The sequence below is a fragment of the Mesoplodon mirus genome (genome assembly GCF_964341445.2).
Source record: "Mesoplodon mirus genome assembly, chromosome: 3".
Taxonomy (NCBI): Eukaryota; Metazoa; Chordata; class Mammalia; order Artiodactyla; family Ziphiidae; genus Mesoplodon; species Mesoplodon mirus.
In genome coordinates, this window is record NC_138978.1 from 115,866,982 (window position 1) to 115,886,351 (window position 19,370).

At 41.1% G+C, this 19,370-nt stretch overlaps 1 protein-coding gene across 4 annotated transcripts in view; it reads left to right on the top strand.

Moving 5' to 3' along the window:
* The window catches only part of PIP5K1A (phosphatidylinositol-4-phosphate 5-kinase type 1 alpha), a 37,659-nt gene that overhangs the window by 5,178 nt on the left and 13,111 nt on the right, over positions 1-19,370 (top strand). For 3 of the 4 annotated variants that reach the window (XM_082615728.1, XM_082615730.1, XM_082615731.1), the window contains exons 2-7: positions 4,383-4,421; positions 11,415-11,446; positions 13,351-13,431; positions 17,424-17,554; positions 17,978-18,095; positions 18,277-18,429. In XM_082615728.1, coding sequence (XP_082471854.1) covers positions 4,383-4,421; positions 11,415-11,446; positions 13,351-13,431; positions 17,424-17,554; positions 17,978-18,095; positions 18,277-18,429 — 554 coding nt within the window. The remainder of the gene's footprint in view (positions 1-4,382; positions 4,422-11,414; positions 11,447-13,350; positions 13,432-17,423; positions 17,555-17,977; positions 18,096-18,276; positions 18,430-19,370) is intronic. The other variant, XM_082615729.1, reaches the window with a different exon arrangement.

The following is a 19,370-nucleotide window of genomic DNA, read 5'->3' on the forward strand; positions in this document are numbered from 1 at the left end:
GACATGAAGAAAGCAAAAAGACCAGAGTTGTCAGTTTCTTCTCTCTTCTTTTTACTGGGTGTATCCTCTTGATCAAGGATACAAGTATGCTTCAGGAAGTATGCTGTTTCTGATAGCTCGGCAGAGAGAATTGCTGTTTCTGATAACTCGGCAGAGAGAATTTCTGTTTCTTTGTGTTCCAAACCCCAGCCCATCACTCAGTCTCACAGAGGGAGTGTTTGGACTGATGGTGTTTCCTAGAGGAAACCCCTTCCTAGTTCATTTCCCCTGTTGCGCTTCACTTCTCCACCCTTTCCTATCAAAAGAGAACATTGTTTAGTTTGTACATATGTGTTGGTTCTGTTTCATCCATATCTCCTATGAGCTTCTGTTGTTTCTTTTACTGTTGTTTTGTTTGAAGTGAACTTTTTTCCCTCAACCCCTCCATCTTTTTAAACTTTGTTACTGATCATTTTTCTTTCTCCTCCTGTGAAATTAGTCTGTTTGTTTTTAATGGCTGTATACAATATGTATTAATTTTTAAATATCTGATTCCCAAAAAGTCACCTTATTGTTGGAGTCTGAAGAAGACTGGTAAAAAGAGAGAGAAGGACAGATTCCTTGTAGGGAGTTCCATATACCTTATTATTTGCCTTGTGTACTAAACTGAGCAATATGGAGTTAACCAAGAATAAGCACTATCCCAAAGGATCAGTAATGTTGATGGGGAGTGGGCAAAGGGAAGTTACAGGAAGAGAATGGGAAGAGTTTTTTTTTTTTTAATTTTAGGGATGTATAAATAGCTTAGAGTATATTAGCTTTTCTGTGCACAGTGTAGGTAAACATTCCTGGTAAACTCCAAGTTGCCATTGACAAGAACCTGTACAAAAGAGATGGCAGAGAAGTAACTTGGCCATATCTCTTATTTTCTTACATTAGTGTCTGGGAGGTGATTGAAGTGCATTGTTGAGGTAATTTATGCTCATTATGATATCATTTAAGTTACTTTCTCGGCTCAGATATGTACATTGTAAGCCAGCAATATCCACTGCTTTTTTTCAAGGTAGATAGAACCATGTTTGGAAATAGAATTGGGAGGTGGTGATCTGCCAGAAATCTCAACTGCTTCTTGGCCGTGGGTTGGCTTATCCAGGAGACTCAGGTCTTTTAAAGAAGGACTCAGATTTTTTTCACAAATTTCAACCAAAATTTTACTGCTCAGAGATACATATTTGAGGCCTGAGAACCATGAAATTTGGCTTACAGAACTAGAAGCAAAAATTTACCACTAGGGCTTCCCTGATAGCACAGTGGTTAAGAATTGCCTGCCAGTGCAGGGGACACGGGTTCTAGCCCTGGTCCGGGAAGATCCCACATGCCACGGAGCAACTAAGCCCGTGCGCCACAACTACTGAGCCTGCGCTCTAGAGCCCGTGAGCCCCAACTACTGAGCCTGAGTGCCACAACTACTGAAGCCTGTGCACCTAGAGCCCATGCTCTGCAACAAGCACTGCAACGCGAAGCCCACGCACCACAATGAAGAGTAGCCCCCACTCACCACAACTAGAGAAAGCCCGCATGCAGCAACAAAGACCCAACGCAGCCAAAAATAAATAAATTAAAAAAAAATTATCACTAGAGGGAAGTGTAGAGATATTTTAATTTAACCCTCTCATTTTCCAAATTAGGAAAGTGAGATTCAAAGACATTGTTAATAGTGGCAAAGACTTTGCATAAAGTCTGTATGTTGTCAAGATGGGTCTTAGTAAATTTGCGGCTTGTTCCTTGCTACTTACTTAGTTGGCTCTTAGCTGAGCCAGGTTGGCTCTCAGCTGACCCCAGGACTGGTAGATCAAACTGCCTTTGAGCTTTTGTTTCTACGAGCATCCTTGCCTTTCTCATTTTTTCTAGAAGATCCTTAGGAAAAATTGACACCTGCTAGGAAACTAAATTTAGCTCTTCTCTAAGATGTGGCTTGGTTTTCTTAATTGGCTTGGTTTAGTTCTTATTGAGGGCATAGTAATAGTTCCTTTTTTTTTTTTCCCCTTTTAACACTATCTCTTAGAGCTTTGTGCTCAGCAGTACTTCTCATTAGGTAGGCTGACACTTCAGACATATTTGTGAGTATTTTCATTTGAATAACATATTATGCCTCCTACATGCAGTGGTATAATTAAAATTCAGTATTTCAAGTTAAAGAGGACCAGAGAGCTTGTTTGAGATAGTCCAGCAAACAACTGGGCTGATGACTTTTGTTTTGTGCGAGTTTTTGCTTTTGCTCTTTTTTTTTTTTTCTTTTGAAATCTCTGGCTCTCAATATTATCAACCAGGAGACCCTGCTTCCGAAAAGTCTGCTTGTCTCTTTCTGCTTTATATAGGAATTATTGACACAATTTTATAGTAGTATTGGTAGGTCTCTGGAATTGCTTCTCTATGACCCGTTCAGGCAAAACTCGTCTGAGCAATGCACATCCGGCCAACTTCTAGCCTCCCGAAATTATATGAGTACTTCAAACATTGCAGTCAGTCACAGACTGCCTCTTAGTTTCTCATCTGGTAGATGATGTCATCTCATCTCCGACGGAAATGCTTCTGCTCTGAAAGCACTGGGAGAGGCTCTGGTATTAAAGCCAACTCTGTTTTGTTCCACACACTGAGAGCAGGGTGGGGGAGGGGAACAACAACTCATATTTTGGAGCTATTTACTGTCTGAAAATATCTTTGTTTCAATTATCTCCTCTTTTAAGGCCTTGGGTACCTTTTTCATCAAAAACACAATTTAGGGTGGGGCCAAGGACCAAAATGGAGTGCTTCCTTGAGACCAGTACGGAGTTACTCAGAAAAATTTTCTGTGACACGGTATGATGATTCAACTTTGTATTTTAGCAGGAATTGATTGGGTTGTTTCCACTTAGGCACTTGACTTGGCTAGTTCAGCTGTTGTGAAATTATTTTAGTAACATTAAAGATTTCTCAGCTAATTTTCATAATTTTGAGGCTAGATCTTTATTTTTCAAGTATCCAGGAGATCTGCTGAAATTAGGTATACCTGTTTTATAGGAGAAAAGTGATATTCTGAAGGATATGAAAGGTAAATTCTTCAGAGAGAACCTCTTATCATATGTGCCGATACATGTTTGCTTCAGATTGTATAGGCATCTCAAAGTAATAATTAATAAAGAATGGGAAGGAGTGTGTAGGAGTCATGCTTATTTGTAGCTTGGAATTCTCAGCAGTTTCTAGACATCTTTTCACATTTTTCCTCTATTTCTGCAGCAGCATAATATGTTGTAATGAGCTTGAGTTAATGTGTGGGGAGGGGATTGATGGTGGTCTGTATGTGTGGGACTGTTGAGCGCTAGTTTACTGGGAAAAATGGTTATAAAACAGAGAAAGATAATAAAGCCATCCCTGTGTATCTCTTTCCTTTAATTGTTAAATTATCTAATTATTTGTTACAGAAAATTTATATAGATAAGGAAAAATAGAAACTTAAACTTAAAATATCAACTTAATCCCACTATCCAGTATAGTCGTATTTTAACATTCTGGTATATAATCTTTTGGACCTTTTCTATGTGTATAAATACATGTGACTTTATAGGTAAGTGTTTTAGAAAAATATTGCATTATGTAATTTTCTACCTTTTTCCATTCAACAATTTATTGTGACATCCTATCCATAAAAATAATGGATTTTATCCTACACATAAAAATAATGGTTGTATACTAGTCCATTTTATGACTGCACTACAACTTATGTCACCTATATTGTTCATTTAGATTCTTTCCCATTATATCTACCCAATTATAGTTATTATGTACAATGTTACAATAAATATCTTTGTATATATGTCTTTGTCCACTTGACTAATTATTTCCTTAGGATAAATTCCCACTTCTGGGACAAATGGTACATATTTGTTTTTAAGGCTTTTTGCTAGATATTACCAAATTGCCCTCACAAGTGGAAGACGGTCAAATAAAATGTATACACAGTCTTTTTTAAAAGGATAGAAGCCTGCATGCAAGGAGCTTTATACCTGAAATTTTTTTGCCAATCTGAAATCACTCCAGCGTGAAATTGTTTGGGTTACAAGTTTTGTGATCACTCCTGGAATTTTTCTTTTTTCTTTTTTTTTTTCCCGTGGAATTTTTCTGCCTGAGCTTCTCCTTCTGTCTCTTTTTTTTTGACATTTACCTAGAACTGCAGAAAATCATCTAACATTTCACAGTATGGTACTGGGGGTCATCAGGTCAGGTCCTGTTCATAATTTTAAACTTTAGCGTTGTTGTGTGGTTTTTTTGTTTGTTTGTTTGTGTTTTTTTTAATGTGTTTATTCTGCTGTTAAGCAGGTAGAACCCCAGAAGTAAGTGATAATTTTCTGTTTTTCCTCATTTAGGTTTCAACTTTCTGTGCTGTGGGGTTAACCGTAAGAGAGGTAGAACTGATGTGTATTTGTGCTGAAGAAGCATGAGCTCCTTGGAGTTACTAGCAGCCAACTCCTCTTCCCCATAACAATTGCAGACTTTTTTTTAGTAGTAGCGCATGGCCTTCTGAGAAGGCTGTGGATGTCTTGCAAGCATTATTTCACTTTAGCTCCCATTTCCCTCTGTCCTCTCCAAAAAATATGCTTTCTTAACACAGAAACTTCTTTTCTCACAGTTCCACAGTATGAAATGAATCCGTTCACTATCTTTTGTCTCCCTCGAAGTCTTCCCATAACTCCATTTCCTTTTGTTTCAGTAAATGAGTCTCTTTTTCTTTTCCCTTTCTGTTGTACCTCTTATTTCCCCTGACCCTTCCCATCCTGTAGATGGGGTTTCATAATTCACAATGATAGTAGTAATAATTACTAGTATTTATAGAGCATTTATTACATGTTAGGTGTAATACAGGACTTATTTAATTCTCATAACAACGCTATGAAATACATGTTATTATATGTCCATTTTATGGATGAGGTAACCAAGGCCTAGAGCATTTTAACCAACTTGTCCAAAGTTACCTAGTTAGCAAATGGTAGATCTAGTATTCAAACCTAGCCAACCTAGGTGTTCTGATTTCAGAGCCCACATTCCTACCTACTATACCTTATTGCTCTCTCACTAATCTGAAAGGCTGTTTGTGAACTAACTTGACTTTAAACCAGATTAAATATTTGTTGTTCAACAAAAGAATAGTGCAGAAGGGAACTTCCCCTTCTGACTTTAGCTGTCCTAAAAAAGCAACAAAATTCTGAGCTCCTCCATGCATAATATGTGGAGTTATTGATCATTCTTTAAGAAAATATTTTAGAAGTTAATGTGGATTTTTGCCAAGGATTGGTAACTGATTCTGCAGTCAATTCCAAGATCACTGAAACAGGAGTGCCCATCAGATGCCCTCTTTTTGTCGTTGCAAATTCAATGATCGTAACCCTTATGCTTTTAATCAGAGCAAGACATGGTTCCACTTACACCAAAAAGAAAACTGCAATCTGAGATGAATTAAAAACTTTTTTTTTCTCTCTCTGCTAAAGTTGTTCATGTCTTATTACAAAGACAAAAAGGTACTTTCTACTTCTAGAGTGAGGACCTTAACATCTGTGAAACTGCTCTTTCAAGTATCAGACTTGAAAGATAGCTTCTGCTCCTCTAGAATACTGGCGTTGTCTGATTCAGAACAAGGATAATATCACTAAAAGAAATGAAAGATACTTTCATACTGTTTTTGCCAGTGACATTCATGACTGTTACTGGAGGAACAGAGTGTTGTTATTCATTTCATTGAGAAGAACTGAAGGAGGAGGTCTCTGCTCTTAATCCTCTTACCAGTGAAAATGGAAGGGAAGGGGATACCTCAAGGGAAGAAAATATATGTTCATATTGTCCATTAGCAATTCTGAGATTTATTTAGTTTGTAAAAGTATTCTAGTTCCCTTTGTTTCTTGTCCTACCTAGACTCCAAGTGGCCAGGAAATTGAAAACAAAAGATAGTTTAGAAGAAAGAGAGTTGAACTGGGGCTTAGGAATATGGATTCCAGTTCTGGCTCTGTCACCGCCTTTGCTCTGTGATTTTGAGCACATCCCTTATGCTCTGTTCTTTTACTTATAAATAAGATTAGATTAAAATCTCAAAGGCCCTTGCTGAATGATTTTTTTCTTAATATAAATTGTTATTGATTTGTTTGCTTGAAAATGGGCAAGTAGGTTCATATGTGGCCGAAGGAACTAAGTTCTCAACTTGTTCTATTTAAAAATCAACTTTCATTTAATATCTATAAATTTCAGCCAGATTGAACCTGCTCTGGTCAGAATTTTTAAAAAATTCCCAAAGTGAGTACACCCTTGCTCCTCTAGGTCTTTTATTTATTAATATTTTTGGTGAACAACAAGCCAGTCTTTTTTTAGTAAATATGTAATTGAGTACAGTTTTGTACCTTGATCCTTGGTAATGTCCTGTAGGTCTTTTACATTTCCATCTTTCTGCAGAGGAACTAGGGCTTGAAATCACCATGGTTGGCTCTATATCATCTATTGAGCCACTCAGAATTAAGTTATTTGAACCATTATTTTTCTGATGCAGCCTGTTTGTCATGGCTTTATTTTTTGCTTCCAGTAGAGCAACATTAGCTGGTTGTTTAGAATGCTTCTTGGTCTAGGGCCTGTTAATAAGTAGGAGTTACATAGTCATGAAGGAAACAAACTATGGAAACGTTTTTCCCTGAGGAAGAGGAAATTTAACATTGGAACTCTGCCCTATACTCAGTTTCCCCACCCAAAAAGAGGATGATAAATACGGATCGTGGATATGGGGATTATAAGATGATAGTATATACTTATCAGAGATCATTTTTCACACAGATGCTAGAAAACAAACTTTCTGTTGAATAACATTCTAGTCTTATCCATAAGGATGAATCTCGTTCTCCTTAAGCATTGGCTGGATGGCATTGCTACGCCGGGTGTTGCCATGCTGAGTTGGTATTCTTGTCTTTTCTCTCTTTTCTTTCCTCACCTCTCCTCCCCCCTCCGTCCGCCTCCCCCCTCTTCCTCCGTTTCTGCTCCTCTTCCTTCTGAAGAGAAAAAGCTTGACCATGAGATGGACAGGTACAGTGCTGGTGACTCTTCAGTCTCAGTAGGCAGTTTCTCATTGGCAGAGCCTTGGGCCAAATGGTCAAGCCTTAGCGGATGGTACCTGGTTCCCTGAAATATCACTCTGCTCTTCATTGGGTTTCTTCTGGACCAAGCTGGGGATTACAGCAACATTGATAAAATTCTCTAGATATTTTTTTATTTCTGTCCATTCTTCTTTGGGAGGTTGGAGCTCTGACCTGTGCCCTAGGGGCAAAACTTCAGACAAGGAAGAGAGTAAGTCTTGGGTCCCGATTCTCCTCCCTGTGTTCCTTGTTCTGATTATTATTATTTAGACCTCAGTATCCATCCAATTGCTTCAGCTATAGTGTTCTTGGGATTAATCCAAGCTTTGCAGTTGCAGATAGCTAAGTAATTGGCACCATATTCCACTGAGTGAAGTCCTCCCACCCTCATTCTGGGTACTTTGTAAGAATGTAGCAGCCCTAGAGCTATGTGTTTGTGTGATAAAACTAGGAAGGGTAGCAAAGTAGAACTTTTTAGGGAGTAAGAAAGCCCCAGACCTACTCTCTGCCTTGAAAATCACTTACCTGCTTTTTTTTCTCCATTGTTTAACTTGGTCCATTGACTCCTTGCATGCAGAAGAGGTTGTGTTCTAGGAGAGACTGTCAGCCTAGGACTGGATGTTGGCTCTTGGTTCTGCCAGCTCCCTCCAAATCCCTTCCTCTGAGGTAAAAGAGGAAGGGATAAACCAGGTACTGACCAAGGAGTCCAGAATCAGTGTTGTCTTCTCAACTGAAAGCATACTGATTTCCTTATTGAGACTTACTAATTCTCCAGTTGCCTGTACACTTGCACCAGGTGATGTTGGGGGGAGGTGGAGGCTGAGGGTTTGGGGAGGAGCCAAGAACTTTGAGGTGCTAATTAGAATTTCATGAAGGTCTAGGTAATTGAACATTAAACCTTCCTGGGGGCCCAGCTTTACTCTTGCATTAGAAATCACATATGGGGCTTCCCTGGTGGCGCAGTGGTTAAGAATCTGCCTGCCAGTGCAGGGGACACGGGTTCGATCCCTGGTCCAGGAAGATCCCATGTGCTACGGAGCAACTAAGCCTGTGCGCCACAACTACTGAGCCTGTGCTCTGGAGCCCGCAAGCTACATCTACTGAGCCCGTGTGCCACAACTGCTGAAGCCTGCGTGCCTAGAGCCTGTGCTCCGCAACACGGGAAGCCACCACAAAGAGAAGTATGTACACCACGATGAAGAGTAGCCCCTGCTCGCTGCAACGAGAGAAAGCCTGCGCGCAATAATGAAGACCCAACACAGCCTAAATAAATAAAATAAATTTTAAAAAAATTAAAAAAAAACCCCGTCTTGCACTGTCTGTGGTCTCTTTAAAGAAAAATTCACATATGACAATATATTTGTATAGCACGTCACAGTCCATGAAGTACTTTGATTTAGTTTATCTTTTTTTTGGGCTGTGTTGGGTGGGTCTTAGTTGCAGCATGCAGGATCTTTCATTGCAGCGCACGGGCTTCTCTCTAGTTGTGGCACCCTGGCTCCAGAGCGTGTGGGCTCAGTAGTCGCAGCACACGGGCTTAGTTGCCCCACGGCATGTGGGATCTTAGTTTCTTGACCAGGGATTGAACCAGCATCCCTGCATTGCAAGACGGATTCTTAACCACTGGACCACCAGGGAAGTCCCTGATTTAGTTTGTCTTATCTAATCTTTACATAAACCTTCTAGTATGGTTCATCTTTTTTTTTTAAATGTTGGGGGTAGGAGTTTATTAATTAATTTATTTATTTTTGCTGTGTTGGGTCTTTGTTTCTGTGCGAGGGCTTTCTCTAGTTGTGGCGAGCGGGGGCCACTCTTCATCGCGTTGTGCGGGCCTCTCACTATCACGGCCTTTCACTATCACAGCCTCTTTTGTTGGAGAGCACAGGCTCCAGACACGCAGGCTCAGTAGTTGTGGCTCACGGGCCTAGTTGCTCCGTGGCATGTGGGATCCTCCCAGACCAGGGCTCGAACCCGTGTCCCTGCATTAGCAGGCAGATTCTCAACCACTGCACCACCAGGGAAGCCCCAGGTTCCTCTTTTTTTAGTTAAATATAGAGAACAGTTTACCTGATGTAACAGGGATTTGAACCCAGGTCTTCTGATTTTTAAATAGCTCAGCATGTTGGCTCTTGTCTAAAAGGTTTTAAGTCAGTAACAGTTTTAATCATAAATCTGACTCATCCTGGCTTATTGTTCCTTGGAAGCTTTAGCTTAGGGTTCCAGTTCTAAAATGGTCTTTCACCTACCTGAACTTGATCTGACTGAAGATGAAGCATCCTGCAAAAAGCATAGATTATTGGGCTCTGCTGTTTTTCTAATTTTCTGGGCCATTTTATGCAGCACATCTTCCTAACAGCTAGATGACATTTCCCTTACCTCCTTTTTTGGAAAGAGGAATGAAAACCATCTGTTCCCCTTAGTTTTGCTACTCTGACTCACTATGGGGAAGGAAATTTCCTACCCTGCTTATTGGTACCAGAAATGCTTAGTCTGTGGCCTTTGTACTACTAAGGTCTACCACAATCTCCTCTGAGCCCAGCTATATTCTGAAATTCTTAGGGCCCTTGATCGTTGGTCTTAAACAATAGTAATTAGAGCTTTACCTGATTGCCCCTAAGCCCATCTTGTCTCTGCTGCTGTTTTACCATTAAACCTTATATATGGACCAGAACTGGGGTCTTCCTACTCAGGTATTATATTATTGAGGATTCGTCGAATTGGATTCTTCTTTTTAATTTTCTTTAATGTGGCTAATCTTTGTTTATTTTGAATTCTTTAGAACTACATCAAAGTAATATATCAGTAGTCTTTGAAGAAAAAAGGCCAACATTCTTCAATACGAAGGGGAGAAAGTTCTGTCTCCCTGTTTCCAATGTGATCATGGATGAAAGTTATAGGGATCGCAGACCCTTAAGAATTGATTTAACCTTTTAAGAGTATTTTTCTATAGATAATGGTCTTTTAGTCACTTTCTAAACGTACTTATTCTTGAAATGTTTTTCTACATTTAAATGGATAAAAGTCATAATATTGATGAGATTTAACTACACACTTATCTTACACATCTCCACTGATTATATATTTAGTAAGTACACACCAACAAATTCCTGTTGCTTTTACAGCAGAAATCAAGATGAGGATGGAAGGATGTAGAATCAGATTCTGCCTTCACTCTATGCTTTTCCATTTTTTTGACATTGCATTTTCCCATCCTTAGCCTCCTCATCTCCATAGATCAACTCTTTTTTTTAAAATTGAAGAATAGTTGATTTATAATAATATATTAGTTTTAGATGTACAATGTAGTTATTCAATATTTTTGTAGATTATACTTCATTTAAAGTTATTACACAATAATGGCTATATTTCACTGTGCTGTACAATATATCCTTGTTGCTTATTTATTTTATACACAGTAGTTTGTGTCTCTTAATCCCCTACCCCTAGCTTGTCCCTCCCCCCTTTTCCCTCCCCACTGGTAACCACTAGTTTTCTATATCTGTGAGTCTGTTCTGTTTTGTTATATACATTCATCTGTTTTATTTTTTAGATTCCACCTATAAGTGATAACATAGAATGTTTTTCTCTGACTTATTTCACTAAGCATAATACCCTCTAGGGACATCCACATTGTTGCAAATGGCAGAATTTCATTCTTTTCTATGACTGAGTAATACTCCATTTGCATAAATATGTATATGTATACACACACACACACACAAACACACCACAGCTTCTTTATCCATTCATCTGTTGATGGACACTTAGGTTGCTTCCATATCTTGGCTACTGTAAATAAAGCTTCCATAGACCAACTCTTTACCTTTTTTCTGAAATAGTTAGTAGAAGTGTAAAGCACCATAGATATGCTCTAAGAGTACCTACCCTTTTAGCTCTACAGGAAAAATTATTAAGCCCAGGCTGTCCAATAAACCTTGGTATCTCTTATGCCCTTTCTCTTTCAGCCATGGTATCAGATGAGACCCTCTGGCTCTGATGGTTAAATGTATCAAGAACAGATATATTTCCTAGAGAAAATATGAACACTTGTGTAAGAAAAAGGACTAGAATGAGAACAGAATATGCATAAGGGCTCTGTGAGTATGGAGGAGGAAAAAGAAGCGACATTTAAAATCCCTATCCAAAAGGATCTGTTATCAATGAGCAAGAGGCAGGAGCTCATTTGTCAGGTTTAGTGTGACTCAAATCCTGATTGTTTCAGTGTGCTTGATAGAGATCGTGTGAGTGTGTGTATACACTTATGGTTGTGTTTGTTTATTTTTATTTTCACAGCATCTGGAATCAAGAGACCCATGGCATCTGAGGTGAGTTTTATATTGATACAGTGGTTCTAAAACCTTAATTCTGGGATAGAAGGATACCTGTTTATAACACCCTTATTTTACCCCTACTTGGGTCTTGGAATCTAGATAGGGTTCTCACATCTCTTTGGTAGGCTAGTAATTATACAACTCTACTTTTGTTACAGTTTATTATGAATATTAATAATAGCTCAGATTTATTGAACTTTTTTAAATGTTTTAAATTTATTTATTTTATTTATTTATTTTTGGATCTGTTGGGTCTTCGTTGCTGCGAGCAGGCTCTCTCTAGTTGCAGCGAGTGGGGGCTACTCCTTGCTGCAGTGCGCGGGCTTCTCAATGTGGTGGCCTCTCCCGTCGCAGAGCACGGGCTCCAGGCGTGGAGGCCTCAGCAGTTGCAGCACGCAGGCTCAGCAGTTGTGGCTCACAGGCTCCAGAGGGCAGGCTCAGCAGTTGTGGCGTACGGGCCCAGTTGCTCCGCGGCACGCAGGATCTTCCTAGACGAGGGCTTGAACCCTGCATTGGCAGGCGGACTACCAACCACTGCGCCACCAGGGAAGCCCCTGAGCTTTTTTTTAATGTACCAAAGAGTAAATAAGGTACCTAAGTGCTCTTTATAGGTATTACTTAATCCTGCAAAGAGCCTCTATGAGTGTAGGTATTGTTGTTATCCGTGTTTTATAGATGAAAAAGTGAAGATTAGAGGTTCTATAGCTTGCCCAAAGTCCTGTAATTAATAACGTTAGGATTCAAAGCCAGTCTGACACTAAAGCTCATTCTCTTGTTTTGCTGTTAATACCTCCTGACTGCGTAGCTTCAGTGAATGTGACGAACTTCTTTTAACCGTACTGAAGCTGTTGATATTCTAAGTTTTTCTCTTTTGTGCAGAGTATCTTGTATTTGCTTAATTTTCTTCCCACAGAGTATTTCCCATTCCTCTTTTTACTTCTTGCATCTCTCCTGGGTTTTGTGAGGGGACCTCAGAGTGCGGACCATTTTGGCGTAGGATTTTAGGCTTTTTTCTCAGAGCATCTTCCAAGATCTGTCAGGTTATATACAGAGGGTTTTCTGGCACTAAGGGTCTCAGCAAGAAGAGTAGAACTTAAATATCAGGCCCTAAGATGGTAACATGCTATTTTCAGTAGTCTTTTTGCCTTCTGGCTTGTTAACTTGAGTATCGACATCATGAAGAATACCTTCATGTCTGTTGTGCTGGCATCTTGGCTGTGGAGAATAGCCTTCTAGCCTCCGCTCCACTGGTTTTACTTCTTCCTTTTTTCAGAGGCTGTGATGTATGTGGGTAGAAAACAAAGCCATACCACGTTCTCAGGAATCTCTTTGAGGCACTGAGGCCCTTATCTTAGAGGATTCGTCTTATTGCCACAGCCTTTTAATACTTGGGCTCGCAGTACTTGCATTTGCCAGTGGCTAGATCATTTCTGCTGGTGAATTCAGTTTGAGCAAATAGTGTTCAGGTCGGGTTGAATATTAGAGGGGTAGTAGTTTCTGAAAGGAAGCTGGGTCTGTAGAGCTCTACTTCTGTCTTGCTTTTGTAAACTGAGGGTCTTCCATTTTTTCTGGGACTGCTATTGCTTACTTCCCCTGTTTCTGCTTTTCTTTAATGATAATCATTTTAATTTTCTGTGTCATCTTTCTGAGAACCAAAGGTGAAATATGTGTCCTTTGGAGTTTTCTTCGTGTTCTTTTAGTCAGTTTAGTTCTTTGGGGAGCAACACTATAGCTGTGTGTTTCCATGGGAGGGATCTTCTGAAGATTTTATAAAATGTTCTTAACCTAAAAAGGGTGTGTTGCATGTTTTGTTTTGTTTTTTTTTGATTTACCATCATTGTAGCTGTTTGGTGTGTTACATGGGAATCATGTACTAATCTTGACTCTTCTTATTCTAGGTGCCTTATTCCTCTAGCATGTCCATGAAGAAAATAGGCCACCGTGGTGTGGATTCCTCAGGAGAGACAACATATAAAAAGGTGTGTCTGGGTGAAACCCACTCATCTTACCCCAGGAAGGGATAGTTCTGTCTCCTTGATATTATTCTACACATTCCATCCCATTTCTTGAATACGCTAAACTTTTGCACAATAGCCATCATACAACTTGAACTTTATTTATTTATTTATTTATTTATTTTTGCGGTATGCGGGCCTCTCACTGTTGTGGCCTCTCCCGTTGCGGAGCACAGGCTCCGGACGCGCAGGCCCAGCGGCCATGGCCCACGGGCCCAGCCGCTCCGCAGCATGTGGGATCTTCCCGCACCGGGGCACGAACCCGTGTCCCCTGCATCGGCAGGCGGACTCTCAACCACTGTGCCACCAGGGAAGCCCGAACTTTATTTATTTTTTATAAATTTAATTAATTAATTTATTTTTTATTTATTTTTGGCTGCGTTGGGTCTTCATTGCTGTGCGTGGGCTTTCCCTAGTTGCGGTGAGCGGGGGACACTCTTCCGCTGCGGTGCCTGGGCTTCCCACTGCGGTGGCCTCTCCTGCTATGGAGCATGGGCTCCAGGCACATGGGCCCCAGCAGTTGTGATGCGCAGCTCAGTAGCTGTAGCTCGCGGCTCCAGAGCACAGGCTCGGTAGCTGTGGCACATGGGCACAGTTGCTCCGCAGCATGTGGGATCCTTCCAGACCAGGGCTCGAACCCGTGTCCCCTTCATTGGCAGGCGGATTCCCAACCACCGTGCCACCAGGGAAGCCCCACAACTTGAACTTTAGAATTTACTTCACAAAGGGTAAATTATTTCCCGTCTGTATATATGGGTTTTGTTTTATAAATTTATTTATTTTATCTTTGGCTGCGTTGGCTCTTCGTTGCTGTGCGCGGGCTTTCTCTAGTTGTGGCGAGTAGGAGCTACTCTTCGTTGCGGTGCGCGGGCTCCTTATTGCGGTGGTTTCTCTTGTTGCGGAACACGGGCTTTAGACATGCGGGCTTCAGTAGTTGTGGCATACAGGCTCAGTAGTTGTGGCTCATGGGCTCTAGAGCACAGGCTCAGTAGTTGTGGCACACAGGCTTAGTTGCTCTGCAGCATGTGAGATCTTCCGGGACCAGGCCTCGAACCCGTGTCCCCTGCATTGGCAGGCGGATTCTTAACCACTGTGCCACCAGGGAAGCCCTGTATATGTGGTTTTCGTTTTGTTTGTTTTCGTTTTTGGCTGCGTTGGGTCTTTGTTGCTGCTCGCCAGCTTTGTCTAGTTGCAGCGAGCAGGGGGCTTCTCTTGTTGCGGAGCATGGGCTCTAGGCGCGCAGGCTTCAGTAGTTGTGGCACACAGGCTTAGTTGCTCTGTGGCATGTGGGATCTTCCTGGACCAGGGATGGAACCCGTGTACCCTGCATTGGCAGGCGGATTCTTAACCACTGTGCCACCAAGGAAGTCCCTGTATATGTGTTTAAATAAGAATGTTCTTAATGATCAAATCTGGTGTTGGATGCTTTTTCACTGAGCTGAAGAAATTGTGTTTCCCTGTTAGATAGAAACATGTAATAAGCCCCCAAGGCCATTCTTACCTAGCTTTAGGGAACCATGTCTCTTGTGCTGGATGTACATAAAGTGAAGGCTGGATCCCATTCAGCTTGGTGATACAGAGATAGACAGCAGGTCAAGAATTTTTCTTTGTGTGTGTGTATGTTTTGTTTTGTTTTGTTTTTTGTCTGTGCTGGGTCTTAGTCGTGGCACGCAGAGTCTTCATTGCGACATGTGAGATCTTTAGTTGCAGCATGTGGGTTTCTTAGTTGCGGCATGCGGACTCTTAGTTGTGGCATGTGGACTCTTAATTGTGACATGTAGGCTCTTAGTTGTGGCATGCAGGCTCTTAGTTGTGGCATGTGGACTCTCAGTTGTGGCATGCATGCGGGATCTAGTTCCCCGCCCAGGGATCGAAACCAGGCTCCCTGCATTCGGAGCATGGAGTCTTACCCACTGGACCACCAGAGAAGTCCATGGGTTTTGTTTTTTTAAGATTGTAGTTTCAGTTGGTGAATAGGGCCCGAATACCTGATTTTGAGCTAGAGATATCAAATGGATTGGAAAGATAGTAGTAATAGCCAAGAAGAGAAAATTGAACTGGTGAAGGGAAAACAGGAGAGAAGCATCCTGGAGTGACCCAATTGCCCAGTTCTGGACTAACTGGAGATGCTTAGGTTTCCTGGGGTACAGTGTTCAACCTCCTATTTGGCATCTATACCTTGTCTGGCCCATGTAAATTTTTCTTGTGTTTGTTCTCTGTCTTTATTGCATTGTCCGAAGTGATAGAGGTGGACTGACTCATTCTCAGTCAGGGACCTGACTGTCCCTGGGAATGGGCTCTGAGGCCCATGTCAATTAAACAGACATTTATTGAGCTCTTTTTATGTGCTGAACACTGAGACAAAAAGATGAGTTTCTAGTCTAATTGGAGAGGCAAGCACTTAAAAAATTTGTTATAATTTTATTTATTTTTTAAAAATATTCTTATTTTTTATTTAAAAAAAATTTTTAAAGGTTAAACTTTTTTTTTTTTTTTTTTTGGCCGCGTTTGGTCTTCATTGCTGTGCATGGTCTTTCTCTAGCTGTGGCAAGCAGGGGCTACTCTTCGTTGCAGTATGTGGGCTTCTCACTGCAGTGGCTTCTCTTGTTGCAGAGCACAGGCTCGAGGCGTGTGGGCTTCAGTAGTTGTGGTGCATGGGCTCAGTAGTTGTGGTGCATGGGCTTAGTTGCTTCACGGCATGTGGGATCTTCCCGGACCAGGGCTCAAACCCGTGTCCCCTGCATTGGCAGGTGGATTCTCAACCAGTGTGCCACCAGGGAAGTCCCCATTCTTATTTTTAAAAATATTTATTTATTTGGCTGCATTGGGTGTTAGCTGTGGCACACGGTATCTTTCGTTGTGGTGTGTGGGCGCTTCATTGCGGCTCACGGGCTTCTCTCTAGTTGTGGCACATGGGCTTCAGAGCGCACGGGCTTAGTTGCCCCATGGCATGTGGGATCTTAGTTCCCCGACCAGGGGTTGAACCCGCATCCCCTGCATTGGAAGGTGGATTCTTAACCACTGGACCACCAGGGAAGTCCTTAGTTATAATTTTAATGCCCAGTGAGGACTAGGTAGAATATTGATACAAGTAATATTTGGTGAGGGTTGGGGGGATAAGGGAAATCACTTAGAACAAATCTGTCCAATAGAACTTTCTACAGTGATTGAAATGTGCTATATCTGTGTTATCCAGTGTGGTAGCCACTAATCATACCTGAATGTGGCTAGTAAGACCAAAGAAATGATTTTAAAATTAAATTAACTTTAACTTAAAATTAAATAGCCGAGTGTGGCTAGTAGCTACTATATTGGACAGCACAGAACTAGATAATACGACATTTTCCCATGACATTGAAATCCTGGATTGTAAGAGTGGGGCTCTTATATTTGTGTTTTGACCACAGTATGATACTTTTAAATCTAAATACTTCTCTCAGAAATAATTTGAATCTTTCAGGCTTTCTTCTTCAGTCAGGAGCTTTTTTTGCCACTCAGTTGTCCTTGGAACGCCAGTCAGGCCTTGCCTTAGAGAACTGAGCTTCAGTAGCTAGGCAGTGAATCAGAGTATCAGTTAATTTTAGTTACATTCTGTATCAGATGAATAAAATGTTTGGAGGACTCCATATACTCTGGGGGCAGGAACCTTTGGAGTGAGACCTAGGATTGTTCTTTCAGTACAATGTATCTTCCAGATATAGATGTGGATAGGAGGGAACACCTTGTTTAGAGAGTCCCCACTTTGCTACTCTGTATCTTCATGCTCTTCCAATCTTTGTAGGCTTAACTGCCATGTAGAGTGTGGGGATGGGGAAACTGGATTGCCTCAGTTTAGTCTGAACTACTAGAAAGGCATTTGCTCTCCCGTGTTCCTTCTGGTTCTTCTCTCCTGAGTTTTTATTGCTATGATCAGATTTACTACTAGAAACTTTCCTCTTGTTTCTCTTGTTTCTCAGACAACCTCTTCAGCTTTAAAAGGTGCCATCCAGTTAGGCATTACTCACACTGTGGGGAGCCTGAGTACCAAACCAGAGCGGGATGTCCTCATGCAAGACTTCTATGTGGTGGAGAGTATCTTCTTCCCGAGGTACAGAGGTTAATGTCCTAGAAAATGTGGCTTTTTTATATCATCATCAGGGCATTTTAGGGTTCATGTCTAATTTAGGCATGCATCCAATCCTTAACCTGATTTTAATCAGGGTGATATGGGGACTGGAGAATTTGAAGAGCACATGCTCTCCTTTGGATGTTTCCATGAGCCTCCGGCCTGTGGACTGAGCCCTAAAAAACAATTTAATGCATCGGGAGGAGGTAATATGATTCCCTGTGCCCATGTCTTAATCCCCATGTTGCACCTTGTCCCATTATGTAACTGACTCATCCAGTCCCTTTGGTTCTCTCAGGAGGGATGTATTGACCTGCCTCTGGGTGACTGAGTGTCTTTCCAGGGTGTGGACTCCCTAAATTACAGGAACTGGTAAGTTATGGCTTCTTCTGTTTAACCCCACAGTGAAGGGAGCAACCTGACTCCTGCTCATCACTACAATGACTTTCGGTTCAAGACCTATGCACCTGTTGCCTTCCGCTACTTTCGGGAGTTATTTGGTATCCGTCCTGATGATTACTTGGTAAGCTTCCAGATTTCAGGACCCTGGGACTCCAGTATCAGAGGGATACTTCCAAAGGAAGACCCTCTCTCCACACTCTTGCTCTGGTTTTTCTTTAGAATAGAATTGCATCTGTAGTTGATTTCTGGTTGGGCATGCCCTTGTATCTCTGAACCTCTTGCTGTCTTTTCTCTGGGCCCAGTACTCCCTCTGCAATGAGCCGCTGATTGAACTCTGCAACTCTGGGGCTAGTGGTTCCCTCTTCTACGTGTCCAGCGATGATGAATTCATCATTAAAACAGTCCAGCACAAAGAGGCGGAGTTTCTGCAGAAGCTGCTTCCAGGATACTACATGGTGAGAGGACCAGGAGCACTGGCTGCCTGAGCTGCCCACTCCACTCCAAGACAAGGCTGGGGAGGCTGCCATCAGGGGGACAAAACAATGTCAGCACTTCTGTCATAGGAATGTAGTTCATCTTTGTGATTTTCCCATCTCTTTTGTCTCTGTATGGCTAAAGGGGGTTTTGTTCATCTGTCCTATTTTAAGTGTTTTTAGCTTAGACCCTGCTACCCAACGACAAGATTCAATGATGATTTAAAAAAAATTTTTTTATTGGAGTATAGTTGATTTACAGTGTTTTGTTTCTGCTGTACAGCAAGCAAAGTGAGTCAGTTATACATACACATATATCCACTTTTTTTAGATTCTATTCGCATATTACAGAGTATTGAATAGAGTTCCCTGTGCTATTCAATAGGTTCTTATTAATTATTCGTTCTGTGTATAGTACTGTGTGTATGTCAATCCCAGTCTCCCAGTTTATCCCCCTACCTTTTCCCCCCAGTAACCACAAGTTTGTTTTCTACATTAGTGACTCAACTTCTGTTTTGTAAATAGGTTCATTTGTACCATATTTTTAAATTCCACATATAAGTGATAATATATGATACTTATTTTTCTCTTTCTGACTTACTTTCACTCAGTGTGACAATCTCTAGGTCCATCCATGTCACTATAAATGGCATTATTTCATTCTTTTTTATGGCTGAGTAATATTCCATTGTATATTTGTACCACATCTTCTTTATCCATTCCTCTGTTGATGGACATTTAGGTTGCTTCCATGTCCTGGCTGTTGTAAATAGGGCTGCAAAGAACATTGGAGTGCATGTATCCTTTCGAATTATGGTTTTTTCTGGATATATGCCCAGGAGTGGAATTGCTGGATCATATGGTAGCTCTATTTTTAGTTTTTTAAGGAATCTCCATACTGTTCTCCATAGTGGCTGTACCAA